The 23066-nt window shown below is 40.1% G+C and overlaps 1 protein-coding gene across 1 annotated transcript in view; it reads left to right on the top strand.

Moving 5' to 3' along the window:
• The window catches only part of LOC113066353 (reversion-inducing cysteine-rich protein with Kazal motifs), a 31591-nt gene extending 21108 nt beyond the window's left edge, over window positions 1-10483 (top strand). The window contains 13 exon segments of the mRNA XM_074559879.1: window positions 8-181; window positions 1737-1949; window positions 3921-4057; window positions 4141-4242; window positions 4245-4280; window positions 5214-5402; window positions 5903-6025; window positions 6427-6598; window positions 7883-8078; window positions 8161-8371; window positions 8744-8817; window positions 9244-9399; window positions 9767-10483. Of these exon segments, the coding sequence (XP_074415980.1) occupies window positions 8-181; window positions 1737-1949; window positions 3921-4057; window positions 4141-4242; window positions 4245-4280; window positions 5214-5402; window positions 5903-6025; window positions 6427-6598; window positions 7883-8078; window positions 8161-8371; window positions 8744-8817; window positions 9244-9399; window positions 9767-9982 (1999 nt within the window). The 3' untranslated portion in view covers window positions 9983-10483.
• The last annotated feature ends 12583 nt before the right edge of the window (window positions 10484-23066 follow it).

Raw genomic sequence — 23066 nt, forward strand, 5'->3', positions numbered from 1 at the left:
TTGACAGGAACATGTGCTTGGAGATCAGCACTAACTGGGGCACTCAGACGTGGCAGGAGTTCGACCAGCACTGTGAATACAACCCGGCTGAGATGGACCTCATCACCTGCTTGGCTGACGTCAGGGAGCCGTGTCAGTTAGGCTGCAAAGAGCTCAGCTACTGCACCAACTTCAACAACAGGTTACAAACACTTCCCTACTGTCAGTCTGCTCATACAAGCGCTGGATCCCATCCTCGAGTGCTGAAACACAGTCTGCCAGCACCAGGACTCTGTCAGTCTGTGCGTTAGATTACACTGTAAAGTCATTCATTCAACTGATTCATTCAAGGGAGTCACTTATTCTAGTATTGTTTATGTACTATTGGAGTATTTATTGCCATTTTGAATAAGCTTTTATTTAATTTTTTTGTTTTAAGTTTTTGTAATTTTGTTAAGTTTAGGTACTTTTTTGTTTTATTTATGAGTATCTCAACTTAAACGTATTTTATTTCAGTTAGTTGACAAGGTAACATTTATTTATTGAAGTTATTGAAGTTTAGTTTTTCAACTTTATTTTAGTCAAATGAAAATTATTTTAAATCATTTTAGTTACAGTTACAGTTGACCGTACCAACACTAAAGTGACTCATTGAATCATTTACAGCACTACGCTGTGTAAGAGATGTTTTATTTCCATTGCTCTCTTCATTCTGGAGGAACTGACATTGTGTCTGAAATGAATGTTACTCAACATTAACTTCTTGTCTATTGCACTGAAGTGTAGAATAAGCATATCATTAATTGACATATATTCCTCAACTAGCAGCTGCAGTATTGTTATGCTCTTTATATATATATATATATATATATATATATAAAAACAGGGGTTCACTAGGTTCATATGTTTGGATGCTGTTATGTAACTGAACACGAGGACTGTGTTTATGGAAAAATGAATATCCAGCAGGCATATTGTTGGGTTTCTCTGGCCTGTGTGTTTCTCTGTGGGTTACAGATGTAGACAGCATGATTTATGATGACAGAAGTAGTCCAGCATTGTTTTGAGGTCAAACAGGCATGGAGCTCTACGCATGTGTTCCTCAGAGATCTGACTGAAGAGAGACTGGGACTGTGTCGTAACAAGCCTGGTCAGATGATGAAATGGCTCACGGTGGATGTGCAGACCTCCATGACTTCTGAATCCAGTTACAGCTGGTGGCTGAGATTCTGACAGATGAGTGTGGAGAAACAGAATTGTGTAATACTGAATAAACAGAGTTTGGTTGACCCGAGACACTTAAACTCACACTGACCCTCTGTCATAGCACAGAGTTTGTTAATGTACTCAACATGATCAAACCAGAGGAGAGCTGCTAAAACACACACACACACACACACACACACACACTTTACCATCATCTCGTCTCACACTGAGCTGGAGAAAAAGAGCTGATCGTCAGAAGGAATAAAAGCTGTTTCCTGAGGAAGTCCCTCTTCCCAAAGCTTTGTCAGGATGCGGTTGCTAGTGAACAATGGCCTTCTGGGATGCAATAAGAAGGCAGTTTCACGAAGCAACTCGGGTTGTCTGTAAATTAGAAACGTCTTTTTTAAAGGCAGCAGTGTTTGGAGCACCACTCGCTGCTTCTGTGGAGTATAATAGAGTGTGTGTGTGGTTTAGCAGCTCTGGGAGTCTGATATAGTGTGAATCAGACTCTTTCCTCATGGTCTCAGCTCTCTCTGTGTGTGTGTTCTCAGGCCGACAGAGCTGTTCCGCAGCTGTAATGTTCAGTCAGACCAGGGCGCCTTGAACGACTTCAGACTCTGGTCCAACGGAAGCATCAAGATGCCCTTCATGAACATCCCAGTGCTGGACATCAGACGGTGTCAGCCGGACATGTGGAAGGCCGTGGCCTGTGCACTGCAGATCAAACCCTGCTACAGCAAGACCAGAGGAAGCGTCATCTGCAGGTCAGCCTCATCCTCATCCTCATGCTCAACCTCATCCTCATCCTCATCTTTATCCTCATCTTCATCCTCATTCTCCTCCTCTTCCTCATCCTCATCTTCATTCTCCTCCTCCTCATCCTCATGCTCATCCTCATGCTCATCCTCATCTTTATCCTCATCCTCATGCTCAACCTCATCCTCATCTTAATCCTCATTCTCCTCCTCATGCTCATACTCATTCTCCTCATCTTCATCCTCACTCTCCTCCTCTTCCTCATCCTCATCTTCATCCTCATCCTCTTCATCATCCTCATTCTCTTCCTCATGAGTCATCCTCATCCTCATCCTCATCAGCTGCTGTATTGAGGGATATGACTTGTGAGAACATGTCCAGGATCATGTCCACATCACACAACAAAAGCTAAATAATTTCATCTAAAATACCTGTAAAAAGTTATAGTTTTTTTTTTCCATTTTTAATGTTTTAAGGCAATTAATAATATATCCCCCAGTGATTTACATTATTCTCATTATTCTTATTCTAACTATATAAATAAACTTAGCTTTATTAATTCAGCATTATTTATCTGTCGCAAATAAGAAGACATTCTTTGTGTTATAATTTTGATATTTTGGGGGAAATGTACTTTATTATTTATACACTCAATCCTTTTTTTTACATTTTTTTTTTTTTTTTATATAAAGCTAAATGTTTTTGTTTTGCTTATGAATAGGAATATACCCAGGCTTGTTCTTCACATCCAAATCTTGTTTTCATGCACTAGACCACAAAACAGTTTGTTGGTTTACAGTATAATAGTCTCATAATCCTCAGACGAGCTGTTTGCCGTGGATGGTGTTCTGTCGAGTCGTGTGTGTGATCTCTATAACGCAGGTAATTGCAGGGTGTCATGGGATGGCTTTGAGTTCTAAACAGCATGTTGCTTTAACACTGATCTTTTGAAATCGAAGTATCTGTTGAGTCTTTCAGTGTTGCATTCAGTTTTGTGTTTATATAATGATCATTCAGAGAGCAGATCAGATCAAAACCCTGGCAGCTTGTAGTCAACAGTCTGGTATTGTCAGAAATCTCCCACTGTGCACTGCTTTGTTCACATTGAGCAGTGTTTGAATGGGACGAGACGTGACGCTGGTCTGCTGGGATTACACGTCCTCACGCAGTGATCAGGATTCTTTTTAGTGAATCAAAAACAGATCACACAACTAAATGCATTCTTCCACCAATAGAGAGGGAATATTGTACTAAAATACAATATATTTATTCATTTGTGCACTACTGAATCTACAGCTAGTGAACAAAACTCTACTAGTGAGTGTACTTTGATTTCCAAACGAATGACTCTCTTTCTTTCGAGTGAATCAAATGCACATCATGAGGTTTGTTAGATGTATTTTATAAAACAAAAATGAATTAAATATTTCATCACATTTATTATTGATGCCTTGGGTCAGTTATTGCAGAGCATTTATGTTATCTCTCAAGAGACTGAATAAGTCATATATTTTGATATTTGATATGATATTTTAAGGTATGCATGAATGGTTTAAAACTTGTTTTGATGTTTTAGAATTGAGACATTTCGTGAACACACGTTAACATGTTTATTAACTCTGTCAGAGTAATAGATAACTGTGGAAGCCTGTATCCGCCACAGGATAAAAAGATTTAAAATATTTATAAAGTATTTGTCAGTTTTCTCATAATTTGCATTATTTGGAAGTCTGATTTCATATCTTGCCATTCTGAGTTTATACAGTATATCACAAGAATGGTAACAAAAAAGGTCATTCTCACAATTCTGAGATAACCCTCAAATGAACACTAAATGACCATCAGGTTTGCGTTACAGTTTCACAGCAAGCACACAAAAGCCCTACATCACCTTCAGGTGAAGATTCCAGTAGAATCAGAGGAGTGTGATGACTGATGAAGAGAGATCGACTGAAGCCCTTCTGAATGTGTCTCCTCAGGTCGGACTGTGTGGATATCCTTACCCAGTGTGGCGATGGCAAGCGTTTCCTGGAGGGACAGACGCCCGAGCGCATCTGTGACCTGCTGTCAGCCATGGACGAGCCGGAGCGCTGCATCCCTCTGCACAGATACCTGAGTGAGTGTGTGCTCCTCGCTGCGCTCAGCGCTGTGCTCAGTACTCACAGAGGACATACTCTCATCTCATTACGCTCCCCACAGCCCCCAGCCCCTTCCAGAACATCATAGAAGAAGTCATCCACCCCTGCAACCCCAGCCCCTGTCCCAGCAACCATCTCTGTGAAGTCAACAGGAAGGGCTGCCCCCCGGATACGACTGCCTGCCCTTCTTCTGTGTCCCCGGTACACACTCCGACGCTTCACTCGTCAGCCCAGAGTGTGATAAAACATGCACCTTTATTCAGAATGGAGTAATAGAGTACTGCATACGGAATACTACATACTACATACTGCATACAGCATACAACATACTTCATGTTTCATTCTGCATACTGAATACTACATACCGCATACTTCATAATGAATACTGCATTCTGCACACTGCATTTTGCATACTACATACTTAATACTGCATATTACATACTTCATTCTGCATACTGAATACTACGTACAAAATACTACATAATGCATTCTGCATACTACATACTGCATACTGAACACTCCTTAAGGTATGGTAAATTCAAGCCAGTCGGGCCTCACTTTGACATTGAATGGTCCAGTGTACCTGAAATAGATTTTTTTGGTTTGATGATCAACAAGTAGATTATATATATATATATATATATATATATATATATATATATATATATATATATATATATATATATATAAAATATTGTATTTTTTTATTTATTTATTTTTTTGTTTTTGTTTTATTTTTTTATTTTTGTTCTTTTTGTTACGGTTTATTTATTTTTTTGTTTTGTTGTTTTGTTTTGTTGGGTTTTTTGTTTTTTTGTTTTTTTTTATGTTTTGTTTGGTTTTTAAACATCTTTTGTTATTTTGTTTTAAAACTTTTGATAGTTTCCAATCAAATATTCTAGAAATAGTTTTTTTATATTTATTTATAATTCTTTTATCTTCTTAACTTTTGAAAGTCCATTCAAATACTGAGATACAGATTCATCACACCAGAAACTGAAGGTGAAGTCGAGTGAAGTGCATTGTGGGATACCCAGTGTTGTGTTCTCTGCGTTCAGGACAGTGACACACAGTGCTTTAGGATAGTGTTGTGATGAGATATCTTCTCAGACTCTGTCTTATCTTGTCTGTTAGGCTGTAAGCTGGGGGAGGCGTCTGAGTTCCTGGTGCCAGTGGACAGCCGGATCCAGGTGCCCACCAGGAGCGGTCAGGTGGGCTGTTACGAGGTGTGCACCTGCGGTCAGAGCGGCCGACTGGAGAACTGCGCTGAAATGCCCTGCTTCGACACCAGCATGACCTGCATCATAGCAGGACAGCACAAGAGTGAGATGTGCTTGTTATTCACACACAGCTCAGAACATGTTCAGCACTTCCTGCTTGAACGAGGTGTATTTCACATATTAATGGTGCATAACTACAGATACTTTTTTATTTAATTAACTACCAGCTTCGCATAAGAGCAATCAAGGCAATGGGTATGTGATGTTTTTAATGAGGACACTGCCATCTATTGGTGGAGTGTTGCATTGATAACAAATTAAATCTGAATTCTCTATATAAGATATTTAGAATTGTCTCCAATACCTTTTAAACAACACAAACAATCTAACAGTTAATATATCAAATTATAGAATAATTATCAAAAAGAAAAACTACTAAAGGTTTGTTTTTGTTTCTTTTGTTCTACCTTTTATTAGTGTTTTTTGTAAACAGCTCATTTTCATATCGTTTTGAACCTGAATGAGTTTGTACTCCACTTCTGAAGCACTCGCTCATCTTGTGTGTTCTTGCTCACTTCAGTGTTGGTGTGTGATCCCGTGCAGGTCACGGCGTGTCGTTCCGGGTGTACTGTCAGCACTGCTCCTGCTTCGCCGGTGAAAGCATCTGCTCGTCTCGTCCGTGTGTGCACTCCGACGGCTCCGACCAGGACAGACGGCTCTTCACAGGTCTGTGCTTCACCAGCATCTCTACTGATCTTCATCAAAGCCCATTACCACACGCAACTAAACATTTCAGTCTGAGTGTCACTTTCTATCTTAGTTGAGTTTATATCTCACAGTTCTGGCTTTATAGGTAATCGCTACTTTTATAACAGAATTCAGACTTTTTTTTTAGTCCGGCAGAAAAACCTGTTAAAAAAAAATTCTGTTGTGAGATATAAACCCTGAATTGCAAGAAAATAGTCAGAATTATGAGTTTATATCTTGCAGTTCTTTTTGACTCTTAAAAAAGACTTGAGAGATAATAATTTAATCATTTATACTTTTATTCCTGGGCAGAAACGGGCTTGCACAGATTAAGTGTGTGTAGTGAGGAGTGTTTGGTTGAGTGTGCTCTTGTCTCGCAGGGCTCCCCTGCGGCTGTGCCGATCATTTCGTGCCGGTGTGTGCTCTTAACGGACGCACGTATCCCAGCGCCTGTGTGGCCCGCTGCGTCGGCTTCAGGGACAACCAGTTTGTGTTCGGCTCCTGCAGGAGCATCGACCCCTGCTCCCCGAACCCCTGCCAGAGGAGCCAGAGGTGCACACACACACACACACAAACACACACACACACACACACACTCCTCTGTCTCTCAAACGCATCTGAGGTCCTGTAGTAATGAGGGCTGGGTTACGGAGACACTGCTGTGTGTTTCTTCACCTTGTACAGCTGCTATCACTCCTCCAATCAGACTCCAGAGTGTGAAGGATCTGTTTGTGTGGAGGTGTGTTTGCTCAGTTGTCAGTGAATCAGAAGCACAATGACGAGAGCTGCACCTTTCCGCATCTGTCGTATGTGTTGTGTAACATCTGCTTGGCCCGCGCTTCAAAGCAAATGTTTGTTCCTTTGTAAACAAGATGATAACGTCTCAAACATCTGTCTGAGGTGTGTTTATAGAGCAGAGCAGAGATTTCTTACGTTCTACTCCTTGTTTTGGTCTCTGGTAATTCTGCTGTTTTAATGCTGACTGATCTCAGTTCTGCATCTGATTCAGTTGATCATGCGACCGTTCTCAATCATCTAAGGGATGAAGTCTGCATTAGGGGCACGGCACTCATCATATCTCTCCGAAAGATCAGCTCTGGTGATGATTGGACACTCGTCCTCTCCTTCAGCAACGCTCACTTATGGAGTACCTCAGGGCTCTATCCTGGGGCCTATCTTATTTTGTTTGTATATGCTCCCCTTAGGTTCAATCATGAGGAAATATGATCTTTCATATCATTGTTATGCTGACAACTTTGATCACTCTTATTCTGAGCTTTTTAATTGATTTAAAGATATTAAGGGCTGGACTGAATGAGAGCAGAACTGAGATGTGTGTCTTTGGACCCCCAGGTGCTGTCTCTATCACTATTAATCTAGATTCTATGTCATCAAACATTCATTATTTTGCTAAAACATAAGGTGTGATTTTTGACACTGATTTCAATTTTGAAAAACAGATAAGTGCTATGGTGCAGAGCAGATTTTTCAACTAGCCAAATTAAAATCTATGCTCTCGTTTAAGGATTTAGAGATAGTTACCCATACCTTCATCACTTTTAGACTTGAATGAGCACTGAGCTTTAAATGGGTCTCCATCATTCATCGCTGAATCGCTCGCAGCTGGTCCAGAATGCATCTGTGAGGTTTCTGACCGGAGAGGAAGCATGTCTCCAGTCCTAGCATCTCTTCATTAGTCATCGGTGCAGCAGAGGAGCAGATTTATAACCCTAAAGACACCTCTCTGAGATCAGTTATTGGTCCTTACTCTCATTTCAGACTAACTTACTAATTTACCTTATGTGTGTGTGTGTGTGTGTGTGTGTGTGTTGACAGGTGTGTCCCCAGGCGTCAGGTGTGTTTGACAGAGCTGTCTGAATACCCCTGTCCTCAGTACGAGTGTGTTTCCCGTCCGGCCGGCTGTGATCAGAACCAGCTGGATCCGGTGTGTGACACAGACAGCACTGAACACGCCAATCTGTGTCTGCTGTTCCAGCGGAGCAAGAGCCTGGCCTACATGGGACACTGTCAGGTGCAACAACACACACTTGACATGTGATGGGGTGATGTGTGTATGAGTCTGATTCCTGACGTGTGTGTGTGTGTGTGTTCAGGACGCCTGCAGGAGGCCCAGAGAGGTGTGTGGTCATAACGGTGAGACCTACAGGACGGTGTGTGAAGCGTTCTCGGACCGCGTGGCGGTGGACTATCAGGGTCGCTGTCATGCGGTCGGTGTGGGGTCAGAGTTCACGTCAGACTTGGGCTGCAGCGCTGTTTCCTGTCCTCCGCTCTCCAGCCGCGTCTGTAACCCCGTCACGCCGCCCGGTGAGAGAACACGCTAACCTTTCTCTTCATATCCCTCCATGTGTGAGGAGAAAATCTGAAGAGTAAGAAAAGACGTCACAACAGTTTCTTCACAATTGTTTTCAAACTGTTTGAGTAAATGGCCTCTGTTCTGTTGTAATTATGACAGATGCTTGTTTTCAGACGTCTTTATTGACAAAAATTAGCAGTGTTGATATTAGGGGGTAATGGATCTTGATTTTATTATTTAAATAAATATTAATATCTTAAACACTTTGTCACCCTGGGCCCGCTGCTGGAGAAGCACTGGCTCACAAGTGATTATAAGTGATATTGAGAGACACCTGTATCTTTGTGAGGTCGTGTGTGTAACTGTGTTGTAAATGTGTGCAGGTGCCTGCTGTCCGGTGTGTGCAGGTCTGCTGCAGATCCTCTGGAACGAAGCACAGATGAACACCTTCGCCAAGGTAAGCTTCATCTCCAGGTTCTGCGTGAGATCAGGCGGCCAGCAGGAGGCAGTGTGGATCATTCAGTAACTGGAGCATTCTTCACATCAGCCGCTCCACACTCCTGAGCACATTAGTCCAGCGCTTTAGCAACTATTATCTGTGTCTGGCCTCGCTCCAAAAACATCACATTTAATCTAATGTCACAGATGTTGCATTTTATAAATGCAGCAGTTATTCACAATAACACTGCCAATGCTGTGCTAATGAATCTCCACTGTTACTATTCTAATAACAGAGGTAGTGATTTGAACGAATGAACCATGCTTTAAATTATGCAGCTTGGTAAGAAAAGGTGTTTATGTGCTGTGAGATGAATGCATATAGTGTGAGGCAGCATTCATATTCACACTGTGTGTGTGTGTGTGTGTGTGTGTGTGTGTTCAGCTGAACCGGAATCAGCCGGTGACGGTCCATGACATCCTGAAGATCTTGCGGCTGCACATCTCTGTCCCTCAGTGTGATATCTTCGGCTATCTGAGCATGGACTCTGAGCTGGTGGTCCTCGTGGTGCCTGTGGATCAGCAGCCCACGCCGCTGCAGGTGTGTGTTCATTAAGACTGATTAAACATACTGTTAAACACCTCGAATGCAGATTTAGCATACTCTCTGATGTCCATCTGGACCTGCTGCGTTTACTCTGAATATTAGATTCTGACAAAATAGCTGGAAACAGGCATGAACAATTACATGTTTAATAACTGTAAATGTAATAAATCTTTAAGTTCTAAATAGATGTGTACAGTAGAAGTGTATGACGGAGCTGTAGTGAGAGCGTGCAGCACTGGCTCATCTCTTCTGCGTTCTTTCCTGCGCTTGCATCACACACTGCAGATGTTCCTCACGTGTACCTGTAAATATGGGCGGTGTGTGAAAGGCCTGTCTGGTGTGTTGTTTCTCTCCTGTGCAGATCGAAGCCTGCAGTAAAGAGGCAGAGAAGATCGACTCTCTCATTAACTCGGCCAGCCCAACGCTGAGCTCACACGTGCCTCTGGCGGCCTTCCTTCACTCCGAGCTCCAGCTGTCCACCATCAGCTCGACCGCACGGCCCTCGCTCTCCCTCTCCCTCTGTGTCTTCAGCTCCTCGCTCCTGCTGTCTGTCGCAGCGACCCTGCTCTGCTCCTAGCCGCCCGCTTGACCTCTGACCTCCGGGGTCACCGCTGCTGACTGTCTCTCAGTGTTAAGGACTTCCTGAAGGAATCGGAGCTGGGGTCTCACCCAGAGACAGATATATTATATTTTATTGTTCCTGTAATGTCAATCAGTTTTATAAAAAACACAAAAGAGGAGCCCAGCCATGTAAACAAATATGACAATCACACTGCTTATCCTTAAAGTGGTAAACACACTATGCCTTGCTTATAAATTTATAAATATATATATATATATGTGTATAGATTTTTTTTATGATGTATTGCAAAACCAAACGTTTATGTTGATAAAAGAAGCAAAATGTTCTATTTTGAGATGATCAGGTGCCATTTGAAGATGATTGACAGCTCTGTACTAAGTGTGTGTGTGTGTGTGTGTGTGTGGTGTGCGTGCATGTGTGCGTGCGTGTGTGTGTGCGTGTGTGTGTGTCTGTGTGATTGTCTGTTAGTGAGTGAGTGTGTGTGTGTGTGTGTGTGTGTGTGTGTGTGTGTGTGTGTGTGCGTGAGTGTGCGTGAGTGTGCGTGAGTGACTGTGTGAGTGACTGTGTGAGTGTATGTGTGAGTGTATGTGTGAGTGTGTGTGTGTGTGTGTGTGTATGTGTGTGTGTGTGTGTGTGTGTGTGAGTGTGTGAGTGTGTGTGAGTAACTGTGTGAGTGTATGTGTGAGTGTATGTGTGTGTGTGTGTGTTTACGGGCCGCCCGTCCCAGACAGTATTATTTGGCTTTGGCAGCTGTGTAGCATGATGGGACGGCCTTTCTGTGTCTAACTCTTCCATGTATATTTTTATATGATAATAATAAATGTGATCATGTTACTGAAGGATTTCATCAGAATGTTCTAGTCGATATCGAGGCTGAGACTATAATCAGAAAGTCACGTACACTCTCAGTCAAAGGTTTTGGGTCAAAGATATTTTTGAAAGAAAATAATACTTTTATTCATCAAGCATGATTTAAATTGATCAAAAGTGACAGTAAAGACATGTATAATGTTCCAAAGAATTATATTTCAAATAAAATCTGTTCTTCTGAACTTTCTGTTCATCTGTGAATCCTGAAAAATAAAATGCATCACAGTTTCCACAGAAATATTGAGCAGCACAACTGTGTTCAACACTGATAATAATCAGAAATGTTTCTCGAGCAGTAAATCATCATATTAGAAGGGAATTAATTTATAGAAATCTATATAAATAAATATAAATGTATATTCACATATTCTTATTCTGTGAAATTTCATTTCCATTACGTAATTTTTTGTTTATTTGTTTTAAGTTGTGAACATTGTGGGACTTTTTATTTAGAAAACCACAGGAGGTTTTCTTTCTCTATATATACATATTGTGTGTGTGTGTGTGTTTTCGGTTGGGTACCAGTAGGTGGCGACAACTGCCCGTCTTTACGATGGAGTCACTGAGTCGTTCACTCAACCGATTCGTTCGAATCATCTGTTCATTCAGAAACTAAACACCACAGTGAGAGCTTCAGCTGTCTGGACTTCGTTTGCAGCTCTTTTCATTGACAAACCAGACAAAGTAACTTGGAATATTGTGTCCAGCACATCAGTTACTCGATATTAAATTAGCATAGTAAATCAATCTGGTGTTCGGTGGCTGAAGATTACCTTTTTCTTCCTCCTCTGTGTAACTCTACAGACATTAGTGAGTGGTGGGAATGAATAAAAGTCAAGCTCAGTTTATAATACTGTTCAGCTGACCAAACATCTTTCTGAAAAGCCCTTTCAGTAGACGACAACTCACTGAAACAGTTCTGAAAGTTTGAAGTGAAGTTTCATCCGTGATGAATTCAGTAAGGGATAATAACCAGGAGGGTGAGAGCTCAAGACTGAACATGACAAACTCAGTGTGCTTCATACACTCTCTAATCTGCTTGGAGTCTAAGAGTATCCCATCATTCCTCATTCATCACCTGCAGGACCTCACCGCCATAGTAGGCAATGTGTTTTAAATATATAACAAACCTAAGTTCAGACCTTTTAATCTATTTATTGACATCTCACTCCTATCATACTAATATCAAAATTATAATTACACTTTATTTGGAGTAGGCTACTGCTTGTACAGAATGCACATTTCTCAATATTAAGCCTATAATGTGTTTAAATTTCATAGTTGATGGTAATTGTATGATCTTTGGATAATATGGGTCAGCAAGATATTTACAGTTGCATCTCAAAAAATTTGAATATCATGGAAAAGTAAATTTAAAAAAGCTAACTTTCTTATATTCTAGATACATTGCACTCAAACTGAAATATTTCAAGGGTTTTTTGTTTTAATTCTAATGGTTATGATTTACAGCTTAGGGAAATTTTAAATTCAGGATCTCACAAAATTAGAATATTTTCTCAAAGAATCAATCAAAAAAAAAACTCTACAAAACAGAAATGTTCAAGATCTCCGAAGCAGGTTTGGTTATGCACTCAATACTTGGCTAAGGGCTCCTCTTGCATGAATTACTGCTTCTATGCGGCCTGGCCCGGAGGTGATCAGTCTGTGGCACTGCTGAGGTGTTACTGAAGCCCAGGTTGATTTGATGGCGGCCTTCAGCTTGTCTGTATTGTTTGGCAGATGTTACTTCTCTTCCTCTTCACAATACACCATACATCCTCTGTGAGGTTCAGGTCAGGTGAGTTGGCTGGCCAATCAAGCACAGTGATATCATGGTCATCAAACCACTTGGAAGTAGTTGTGTCACTGAGGGCAGGTGCTAAAGTCCTGCTGTAAAATTATATCAGCATCTCCATTAAGCTTGTCAGCAGATGGAATCATAAAGTGCTCCAAAATCTGGTAGATGGCTGCATTGACTTTGAACTTGATAAAACACAAGGGACTAACACCAGCAGACGGCACGACATCCAAATCATCTCTGACTTCAGAAACTTCACACTTTGGATTCTGTGCCTCTCCAGTCTTCCTCCAGACTACAGACCTTGATTTCCAAATTAAATGCTAAATTTACTTTCATCTGAAAAGAGGACTGTGGTCCACTGAGCAACAGTTCAGTTCTTCTTCTCTTTACCCCAGGTCAAATGCTTCTGATGTTTTTCTGGTCCAGGAGTGTCTTGGTAGGAATGTGACTGTAGCTCTTTTCCTGGAGATGTCTGAGTGTGGCGACTCTTGATGCGCTGACTCCGGCTTCAGTCCAATCCTTGTGAAGCTCTCCCAAATTCTTGAATCTGCTTTTCCTGATAATCTTCCGAAGGCTGTGGTCATCTCTGTTGCTTGCGCACCTTTTCCTACCACACTTTATCCTTCCAGTCAACGTTCTATGAATATGTTTTGATACAGCACTCTGTGAACAGCAGCTCTTTCAGCAATGACCTTCTGTGGCTTAACCTCCTTGTGGAGGGTGTTGATGATGGTCTTCTGGGCAACTGTTAAGTCAGTAGTCTTTCCTATAATTGTGGATGCATGTTCTGAACTATCCCAGGAGGTACCCAGTATTTATACTCAACATTAATAAAACTAATCAACCTCAAAAAGGAATCATTAATATTTTTGAATCATTAATATTTATTAAGACAAAAAACTCTTGAAATATTTCAATTTGTGTACAATGAAACTAGAATATAAGAAATTTCATTAAATTACACAAAAAAAAACTTTTTCCATAATATTCTAATTTTTTAGATGCACCTGTAAAGTGTACCTGAAGTGTACTAGCAATAGTTCCACTGTAGCACAATCAAGTATACTTCAGTATCTTTAGTTAGCTTCAGCACTGCTTCCACACAATTAATGTGCATATAGCACAAAATCAGTTGTTATAATTGAGCAGATTCTAAGTAAACCAAAAGTACAATTGCAGGGGATTTTTATTAAGTGCATAAATATGTAAATGCATTTGTAGTATACGTATCATGAAATAATTTTTGTAACTTTTTCACCAGTGATGTTAAGGAATTTATTTAGATATTTGTATCAATTAGAGCTTTTTATTGGTACTGAGATGATGTGCAATTTTGTGAAATGTTTAAAAAGCACCACAATTAAATTGCGTCATGGATAGAGACAACTGAACAGAAGTTTAGAAGTTTATTTTAAAATGCAATTAATTAAATGTACAAAGCTCTTACTTAGATTTTTACAACACTATGTTGCAAGTGTGCCGCATTGCATAACTGAAACTCATACACACTTGCGGTCTTCACGTCCACTTGAAACACTGGTCCAAGTTCAGGAAATACGTCACGTCAGAAGACAAGTGGCCAAGCGCAGAGACCGCAGCGAGAGAATCAGGACAGAACCAATGTGCCTCACAGTTGCTTTTGCCGCATGTTTCAGTGAACTCTATTTGAGGTCCGGAGAGAACGTTTTGAGATATTTACGTTACATTAACTCGCATATTTCTAAAGCAATAGGTAATTCATTGTAATCCAATCTAATACTGTTTAAACTGCATTGCACAGATCAGTTAAGAAACACCAGAGAAATTCTAGGTAGCTTTATGTCGATGAAGTTTCTGTTTTCCTGAAGTCACTGAAAGTCGTGCAGAAGCTGAATAAGTTCATTGGGTCTGAACCCAGTGGCTGCCCACTTTAGATTGTTCTGATGCACAGAACGAGGAGACCAGCGCTTTTAGCTGACCTAGAACACGGTGATCACTCATCGAAGCCTGTGTTTTCTAGAGAACCCATAATTCCACACTGCACACAGACTTTAATGAGATTAGATCAATCTGTCAGACATCTCTCTTTCTCTCTCTGTACAGTTCCAGGAGATCAGCATCATAAATGAAACTTCTTTCAGTTATATTACTAAAGAAAACATGAACATCTTTAGTGAAACGTTCTTCAGCATATTTTCTGTTATGTTCCACAGAAGTAAAAGTCATAGTGGTTTGGAACGACACGAGGGCGAGGAACGATGACAGAATCCATATCTTGATGATATAAAACTGTTTTGCTCTTCTGTTGCCGCCTTGACTTCTACACATTTTTATACAGTCCTGCTGTTTTCTCTGATTGCAGTAAGTGACACGACCATGGCACTAGTTTGCTTGAGCCACTCTGACCACAACAGGAAGTGTGAACGTCAGTTCTTCAGAAGAAAGCCAGTTTCCCAGAGACAGATACTCACACTGAGACAGACCTTTCATCATTCAAGCCTAAAGAGGGCTTAAATCATAGTCATAGCATTAAATTTATAGCAGTTATTTTGCTCAGTCTTTATTTCCAAAACAAATATCTGAATGTCCTTATATCAAGATACATCTACATACAGATAAGTATCTGTCAGAAGGAAATCAAAACCTCATTTTATCTTTGAATTTATTTAGTTTTTAGGTCCATTTTGAATTTCTCACAAAACAAGACTTCTGTCATTTTTCTTCTCAAGTACAAACCTGATTCCAAAAACGTTGGGACACTACAAATTGTGGATAAAAACAGAATGCAATGATGTGGAAGTTTCAAATTTTTATATTTTATTCAGAATACAACATAGATGACATATCAAATGTTTAAACTGAGAAAAATGATCTTTTAAAAAGAAAAAAAAAGTTGATTTTATTTCATTGCATCAACACATCTTAAAAAAGTTGGGACAAGGCCATGTTTCCCACTGTGTGGCATCCCCTCTTCTTTTTATAACAGTCTGCAAACATCTGGAGACTGAGGAGACAAGTTGCTCAAGTTTAAGAAGAGGAATGTTGTCCCATTCTTGTCTAATACAGGCTTCTAGTTGCTCAACTGTCTTAGGTCTTCTTTGTCACATCTTCCTCTTTATGATGCACCAAATGTTTTCTATGGGTGAAAGATCTGGACTGCAGGCTGGTCATTTCAGGACCCAGATCCTTCTTCTACACAGCCATGATGTTGTAATTGATGCAGTATGTGGTCTGGTATTGTCATGTTGGAAAATACAAGGTCTTCCCTAAAAGAGACGACGTCTGGATGGGAGCATATGTTGTTCTAGAACTTGGATATACCTTTCAGCATTCAATTAAATTCAAATTAAGTTTATTTGTGTAGCGCTTTTTACAATACAAATCATTAGAAAGCAACTTTACAGAAAATTAAGTTTCTACAATATTTAGTAGTAACTTATAAGTATTTTCCTAAAAGAATTTAAAATTTTGATTCGTCTGACCACAAAACAGTTTTCCACTTTGCTACAGTCCATTTTAAATGAGCCTTGGTCCAGAGAAAACACCTGCGCTTCTGGATCATGTTTAGATATGACTTCTGTTGACCTATATAGTTTTAGCGGGCAACGGTGAATGCCACGGTGGATTGTGTTCACTGACAATGTTGTCTGGAAGTATTCCTGAGCCCATGTTGTGATTTCCATTACAGTAGTCACCTTTATTTATTTATATAGCACTTTAAACAAAAAATAATAATTACGTCAAAGCAACTGAACAACATTAATCAGGAAAACAGTGTCTCAATAATGCAAAATGATAGTTAAAGGCAGTTCATCATTGAATTCAGTTATGTCATCTCTGTTCAGTTTAAATAGTGTCTGTGCAATCATTTGCAATCAAGTCAATCAATCAATCAATCACCTTTATTTATATAGTGCTTTAAACAAAATACATTGCGTCAAAGCACTGAACAACATTCATTTGGAAAACAGTGTGTCAATAATGCAAAATGATAGTTAAAGGCAGTTCATCATTGAATTCAGTGATGTCATCTCTGTTCAGTTGAAATAGTGTCTGTTTTTATTTGCAATCAAGTCAATGATATCGCTGTAGATGAAGTGACCCCAACTAAGCAAGCCAGAGGCGACAGCGGCAAGGAACCGAAACTCCCTCGGTGACAGAATGGAGAAAAAAACCTTGGGAGAAACCAGGCTCAGTTGGGGTCAGTTCTCCTCTGACCAGACGAAACCAGTAGTTCAATTCCAGACTGCAGCAAAGTCAGATTGTGCAGAAGAATCATCTGTTTCCTGTGGTCTTGTCCTGGTGCTCCTCTGAGACAAGGTCTTTACAGGGGATCTGTATCTGGGTCTCTAGTTGTCCTGGTCTCCGCTGTCTTTCATGGATGTAGAGGTCCTTTCTAGGTGCTGATCCACCATCTGGTCTGTATACGTACTGGATCCGGGTGACTGCAGTGACCCTCTGATCTGGATACAGACTGGATCTCGTGGCCACGGTGACCTCGGAACAAGAGAGAAACAGACAAATATTAGCGTAGATGCCATTCTTCTAATGATGTAGAAAGTACGGTGTTATGTGAAGTGTTTCCGGTTCACCTAATTAATGCAGCCTAAAAATCCTTTAACTGATTTGGATATTAAAAGCATATTAGTATGTTATGTGTATGCCAGGTTAAAGAGATGGGTCTTTAATCTAGATTTAAACTGCAAGAGTGTGTCTGCCTCCCGAACAATGTTAGGTAGGTTATTCCAGAGTTTAGGCGCCAAATAGGAAAAGGATCTGCCGCCCGCAGTTGATTTTGATATTCTAGGTATTATCAAATTGCCTGAGTTTTGAGAACGTAGCAGACATAGAGGAGTATAATGTAAAAGGAGCTCATTCAAATACTGAGGTGCTAAACCATTCAGGGCTTTATAAGTAATAAGCAATATTTTAAAATCTATACGATGTTTGATAGGGAGCCAGTGCAGTGTGGACAGGACCGGGCTAATATGGTCATACTTCCTGGTTCTAGTAAGAACTCTTGCTGCTGCATTTTGGACTAGCTGTAGTTTGTTTACCAAGCGTGCAGAACAACCACCCAATAAAGCATTACAATAGTCTAACCTTGAAGTCATAAATGCATGGATTAACATTTCTGCATTTGACATTGAGAGCATAGGCCGTAATTTAGATATATTTTTGAGATGGAAAAATGCAGTTTTACAAATGCTAGAAACGTGGCTTTCCAAGGAAAGATTGCGATCAAGTAGCACACCTAGGTTCCTAACTGATGACGAAGAATTGACAGAGCAACCATCAAGTCTTAGACAGTGTTCTAGTTTATTATAAGCAGAGTTTTTAGGCCCTATGATTAACACCTCTGTTTTTTCTGAATTTAGCAGTAAGAAATTACTCGTCATCCAATTTTTTATATCGACTATGCATTCCATTAGTTTTTCAAATTGGTGTGTTTCACCAGGCTGCGAGGAAATATAGAGCTGCGTATCATCAGCATAACAGTGAAAACTAACACCATGTTTCCTGATGATATCTCCCAAGGGTAACATATAAAGCGTGAAGAGTAGCGGCCCTAGTACTGAGCCTTGAGGTACTCCATACTGCACTTGTGATCGGTATGATACATCTTCATTCACTGCTACGAACTGATGGCGGTCATATAAGTACGATTTAAACCATGCTAATGCACTTCCACTGATGCCAACAAAGTGTTCAAGTCTATGCAAAAGAATGCTGTGGTCAATTGTGTCAAACGCAGCACTAAGATCCAATAAAACTAATAGAGAGATACACCCACGATCAGATGATAAGAGCAGATCATTTGTAACTCTAAGGAGAGCAGTCTCAGTACTATGATACGGTCTAAATCCTGACTGGAAATCCTCACATATACCATTATTCTCTAAGAAGGAATATAATTGTGAGGATACCACCTTTTCTAGTATCTTGGACAGAAAAGGGAGATTCGAGATTGGTCTATAATTAACAAGTTCTCTGGGGTCAAGTTGTGGCTTTTTTATGAGAGGCTTAATAACAGCCAGTTTGAAGGTTTTGGGGACATATCCTTATGACAATGAGGAATTAATAATAGTCAGAAGAGGACCTATGACTTCTGGAAGCACCTCTTTTAGGAGCTTAGATGGTATAGGGTCTAACATACATGTTGTAAGTTTAGATGATTTAACAAGTTTATACAATTCTTCCTCTCCTATAGTAGAGAATGAGTGGAACTGTTCCTCAGGGGGTCTATAGTGCACTGTCTGTTGTGATACTGTAGCTGACGGCTGAATGGATGCAATTTTATCCCTAATAGTATCGATTTTAGAAGTAAAGTAGTTCATAAAGTCATTACTGTTGTGGTGTTGGGAAATGTCAACACTTGTTGAGGCTTTATTTTTCGTTAATTTAGCCACTGTATTGAATAAATACCTGGGGTTATGTTTGTTTTCTTCTAAAAGAGAAGAAAAGTAATCAGATCTAGCAGTTTTTAATGCTTTTCTATAGGATATGCTACTTTCCCGCCAAGCAATACGAAATACCTCTAGTTTTGTTTTCCTCCAGCTGCGCTCCATTTTTCGGGCTGCTCTCTTTAGGGTGCGAGTATGCTCATTATACCATGGTGTCAAACTGTTTTCCTTAACCTTCCTTAAGCGTAAAGGAGCAACTGTATTTAAAGTGCTAGAAAAGAGAGAGTCCATAGTTTCTGTTACATCATCAAGTTGTTCTGAGGTTTTGGATATGCTAAGGAATTCGGATACATCAGGAAGATAACTTAAAAAGCAGTCTTTTGTGGTAGAAGTGATGGTTCTTCGATACTTGTAACAAGAAGTAGAATTTACAATTTTGGCTATATGAAGTTTACACAGAACTAAATAATGATCTGAGATATCATCACTTGGCTGAATAATTTCAACACTATCAACATCAATTCCATGTGACAGTATTAAATCTAGAGTATGATTTCGACAATGAGTAGGTCCTGAAACATGTTGTCTAACACCAATAGAGTTCAGAATGTCTATAAATGCTGATCCCAATGCATCTTTTTCATTATCGACATGGATATTAAAATCACCAACTATGTGATAAATGATATCACTGTAGATGAAGTGACCCCAACTAAGCAAGCCAGAGGCGACAGCGGCAAGGAACCGAAACTCCATCGGTGACAGAATGGAGAAAAAAACCTTGGGAGAAACCAGGCTCAGTTGGGGTCAGTTCTCCTCTGACCAGACGAAACCAGTAGTTCAATTCCAGGCTGCAGCAAAGTCAGATTGTGCAGAAGAATCATCTGTTTCCTGTGGTCTTGTCCTGGTGGTCCTCTGAGACAAGGTCTTTACAGGGGATCTGTATCTGGTAGGGGTGCTCCGATCACGATCGGCCGATCGTTAATGCGAATCTCATCAGTAAAGCCGGTTATCTAATCAGCGGTTAATTCCATCAGGTGCGTGATTTTACATAGAGCAGCTGCTACTACACAGAGCCGTTGCTAACTGAGAAGATGCACCAAAAAACGCTGAAAATGAAGTGGATTTGCGCATCTTCTCTATTAACAACGGCTCTGTGTGGTAACAGCTGCTCTATGTGAAATCACGCACCTGATGGAATTAACCGCTGATTAGAGAACCGGCTTTACTGACGAGATGCGCATAACGATCGGCCGATCGTGATCGGAGCACCCCTAGTATCTGGGTCTCTAGTTGTCCTGGTCTCCGCTGTCTTTCATGGATGTAGAGGTCCTTTCTAGGTGCTGATCCACCATCTGGTCTGGATACGTACTGGTTCCGGGTGACTGCAGTGACCCTCTGATCTGGACACAGACTGGATCTGGAGGCTACGGTGACCTCGGAATAAGAGAGAAACAGACTAATATTAGCTTAGATGCCATTCTTCTAATGATGTAGCAAGTACATCGGGTGTTATGGGAAGTGTTCCCGGTTCCGGTTTACCTAATTAATGCAGCCTAAAAATCCTTTAACGGATTTGGATATTACAAACATATTAGTATGTTATGTGTAAACCAGGTTAAAGAGATGGGTCTTTAATCTAGATTTAAACTGCAAGAGTGTGTCTGCCTCCCGAACAATGTTAGGTAGGTTATTCCAGAGTTTAGGCGCCAAATAGGAAAAGGATATGCCGCCCACAGTTGATTATGATATTCTAGGTATTATCAAATTGAGTTATGAGAACGTATCGGACATAGAGGATTATAATGTAACACGAGCTCATTAAAATACTGAGGTGCTAAACCATTGAGGGCTTTATAAGTAGTAAGCAATATTTTAACATCTATACGATGTTTGATAGGTAGCCAGTGCAGTGTGGACAGGACCGGGCTAATATGGGAAACTGTCCTCCAACAAAAAACGACCATATAGGTCGTTTGTGCTAGCACCTTATTATGACCTATATTTTCGTTTTAAAGTTTAGCACCCTCTAGCGGGCGTAAAAATAATGACAGTATCACGTTGCGTCCATCGTCATGAAATGACGTATCACGTCATTACCAATCAAAACTTACGTTTATTTAAATGCAATGTGTGGGCTTTTTACACCGATCTCACAGTATTTCCTACATATTTGACTAGGTTTCTTATTCGTTCGAATGACCACAACTAACCCCACCCCTAAACCCAACCCTCACAGAAATCATGCTAAATTATGATTTATTGAGCATATATATTTTCGTGCATGTCCGTTCCCTGGGATTGAACCCATGATAGCATGATTACATATCAAGGTAAAACACAATAATCTACCAACTGAGCTACACGAAACGCAAACCAGAGTGCAAATAAAAGAATACAAAACATTAATATGAAAATGACCTTTTGCCGCTAGGGGCACAATTGTAGTATTCGCTCTGATGGGTCGTATTTCAGGGATTTGGACAAACGACCTATACGAGCGTATTGGTTGGAGGACAGGTTGTAATATGGTCATACTTCCTGGTTCTAGTAAGAACTCTTGCTGCTGCATTTTGGACTAGATGTAGTTTGTTTACTAAGCGTGCAGAACAACCACCCAATAAAGCATTACAATAGTCTAACCTTGAGGTCATAAATGCGTGGATTAACATTTCTGCATTTGACATTGAGAGCATAATGTCATAATTTTGAGATGGAAAATGCAGTTTTACAAATGCTAGAAACGTGGCTTTCTAAGGAAAGATTGCTATCAAATAGCACACCTAGGTTCCTAACTGATGACGAAGAATTGACAGAGCAACCATCAAGTCTTAGACAGTATTCTAGGTTATTACATGCAGAGTTTTTAGGTCCTATAAATAACAACTCTCTTTTTCAGAATTTAGCAGTAAGAAATTACTCGTCATCCAGTTTTTTATATCGACTATGCATACCTCATTCCTTGAGGTACTCCATACTGCACTTGTGATCGATATATGATACCTCTTCATTCACTGCTATGAATTGATGGCGGTCATATAAGTATGATTTAAACCATGCTAATGCATTTCCATTAATGCCAACAAAGTGTTCTAGTGTTGCAAAAGAATGTTGTGGTCAGTTGTGTCAAATGCAGCACTAATAAAACTAATAGAGAGATACACCCACGATCAGATGATAAGAGCAGATCATTTGTTACTCTAAGGAGAGCAGTCTCAGTACTATGATACGCTCTAAATCCTGACTGGAAATCCTCACAGATACCATTTTTCTCTAAAAAGGAATATAATTAGCATTCCTGTATGTGTTGTAGTGCTAGGGCTGAAGATCATGCGCATCCAGTATGGTTTTCTGGCCTTGACCCTTACGCACAGAGATTGTTCCAGATTCTCTGAATCTTTGGATGATATTATGAACTGAAGATGATGATAACTTCAAACTCTTTGCAATTTTTCTCTGAGAAACTCCTTTCTGATATTGCTCCACTATTTTTAACACACATTTAACATTTTTCATGACATTTCAAAATGTCTCACTTTCAACATTTGATATTTATCTACATTCTAGTTGTAGTTTATGAGATTTGTAAATTATTCCATTCCTTTTCTGTTTTACTCACAATTTGTACAGTGTAGCAGAAATGAGTCGAATCAGACAAATCAAAGAGTCTATCAGAGCTGTGTGCATTGAAACGAGAGCCGAACTCCTCAGGAAGTCATAAATCAGTTCTAGTGCCACAAGAACCAAGCAAGATAGCCAACCAACCAACTTGTTCACACAACAGCTTTCAACATTAACACCAATATAATAATTATTGACAATTTTAATTCGAAGAAGAGATTGTCAAATTTATTGTTCGTGATTGGAATGCAATGCTGGACATCACATGTAAACCCAGGAGATCAAGTTAAATACTTGCATTGACTTCCCCCCAGCCAGTGAAACCAGACTGAAATTCCTAAGGGGGAAGGGCTTTAAACCTTTGTCTTCACAGAAAAGTCCCTTTGCCAGAGAATGGCAAAGA

Source organism: Carassius auratus, chromosome 49 (assembly GCF_003368295.1).
Source record: "Carassius auratus strain Wakin chromosome 49, ASM336829v1, whole genome shotgun sequence".
NCBI lineage: Eukaryota > Metazoa > Chordata > Actinopteri > Cypriniformes > Cyprinidae > Carassius > Carassius auratus.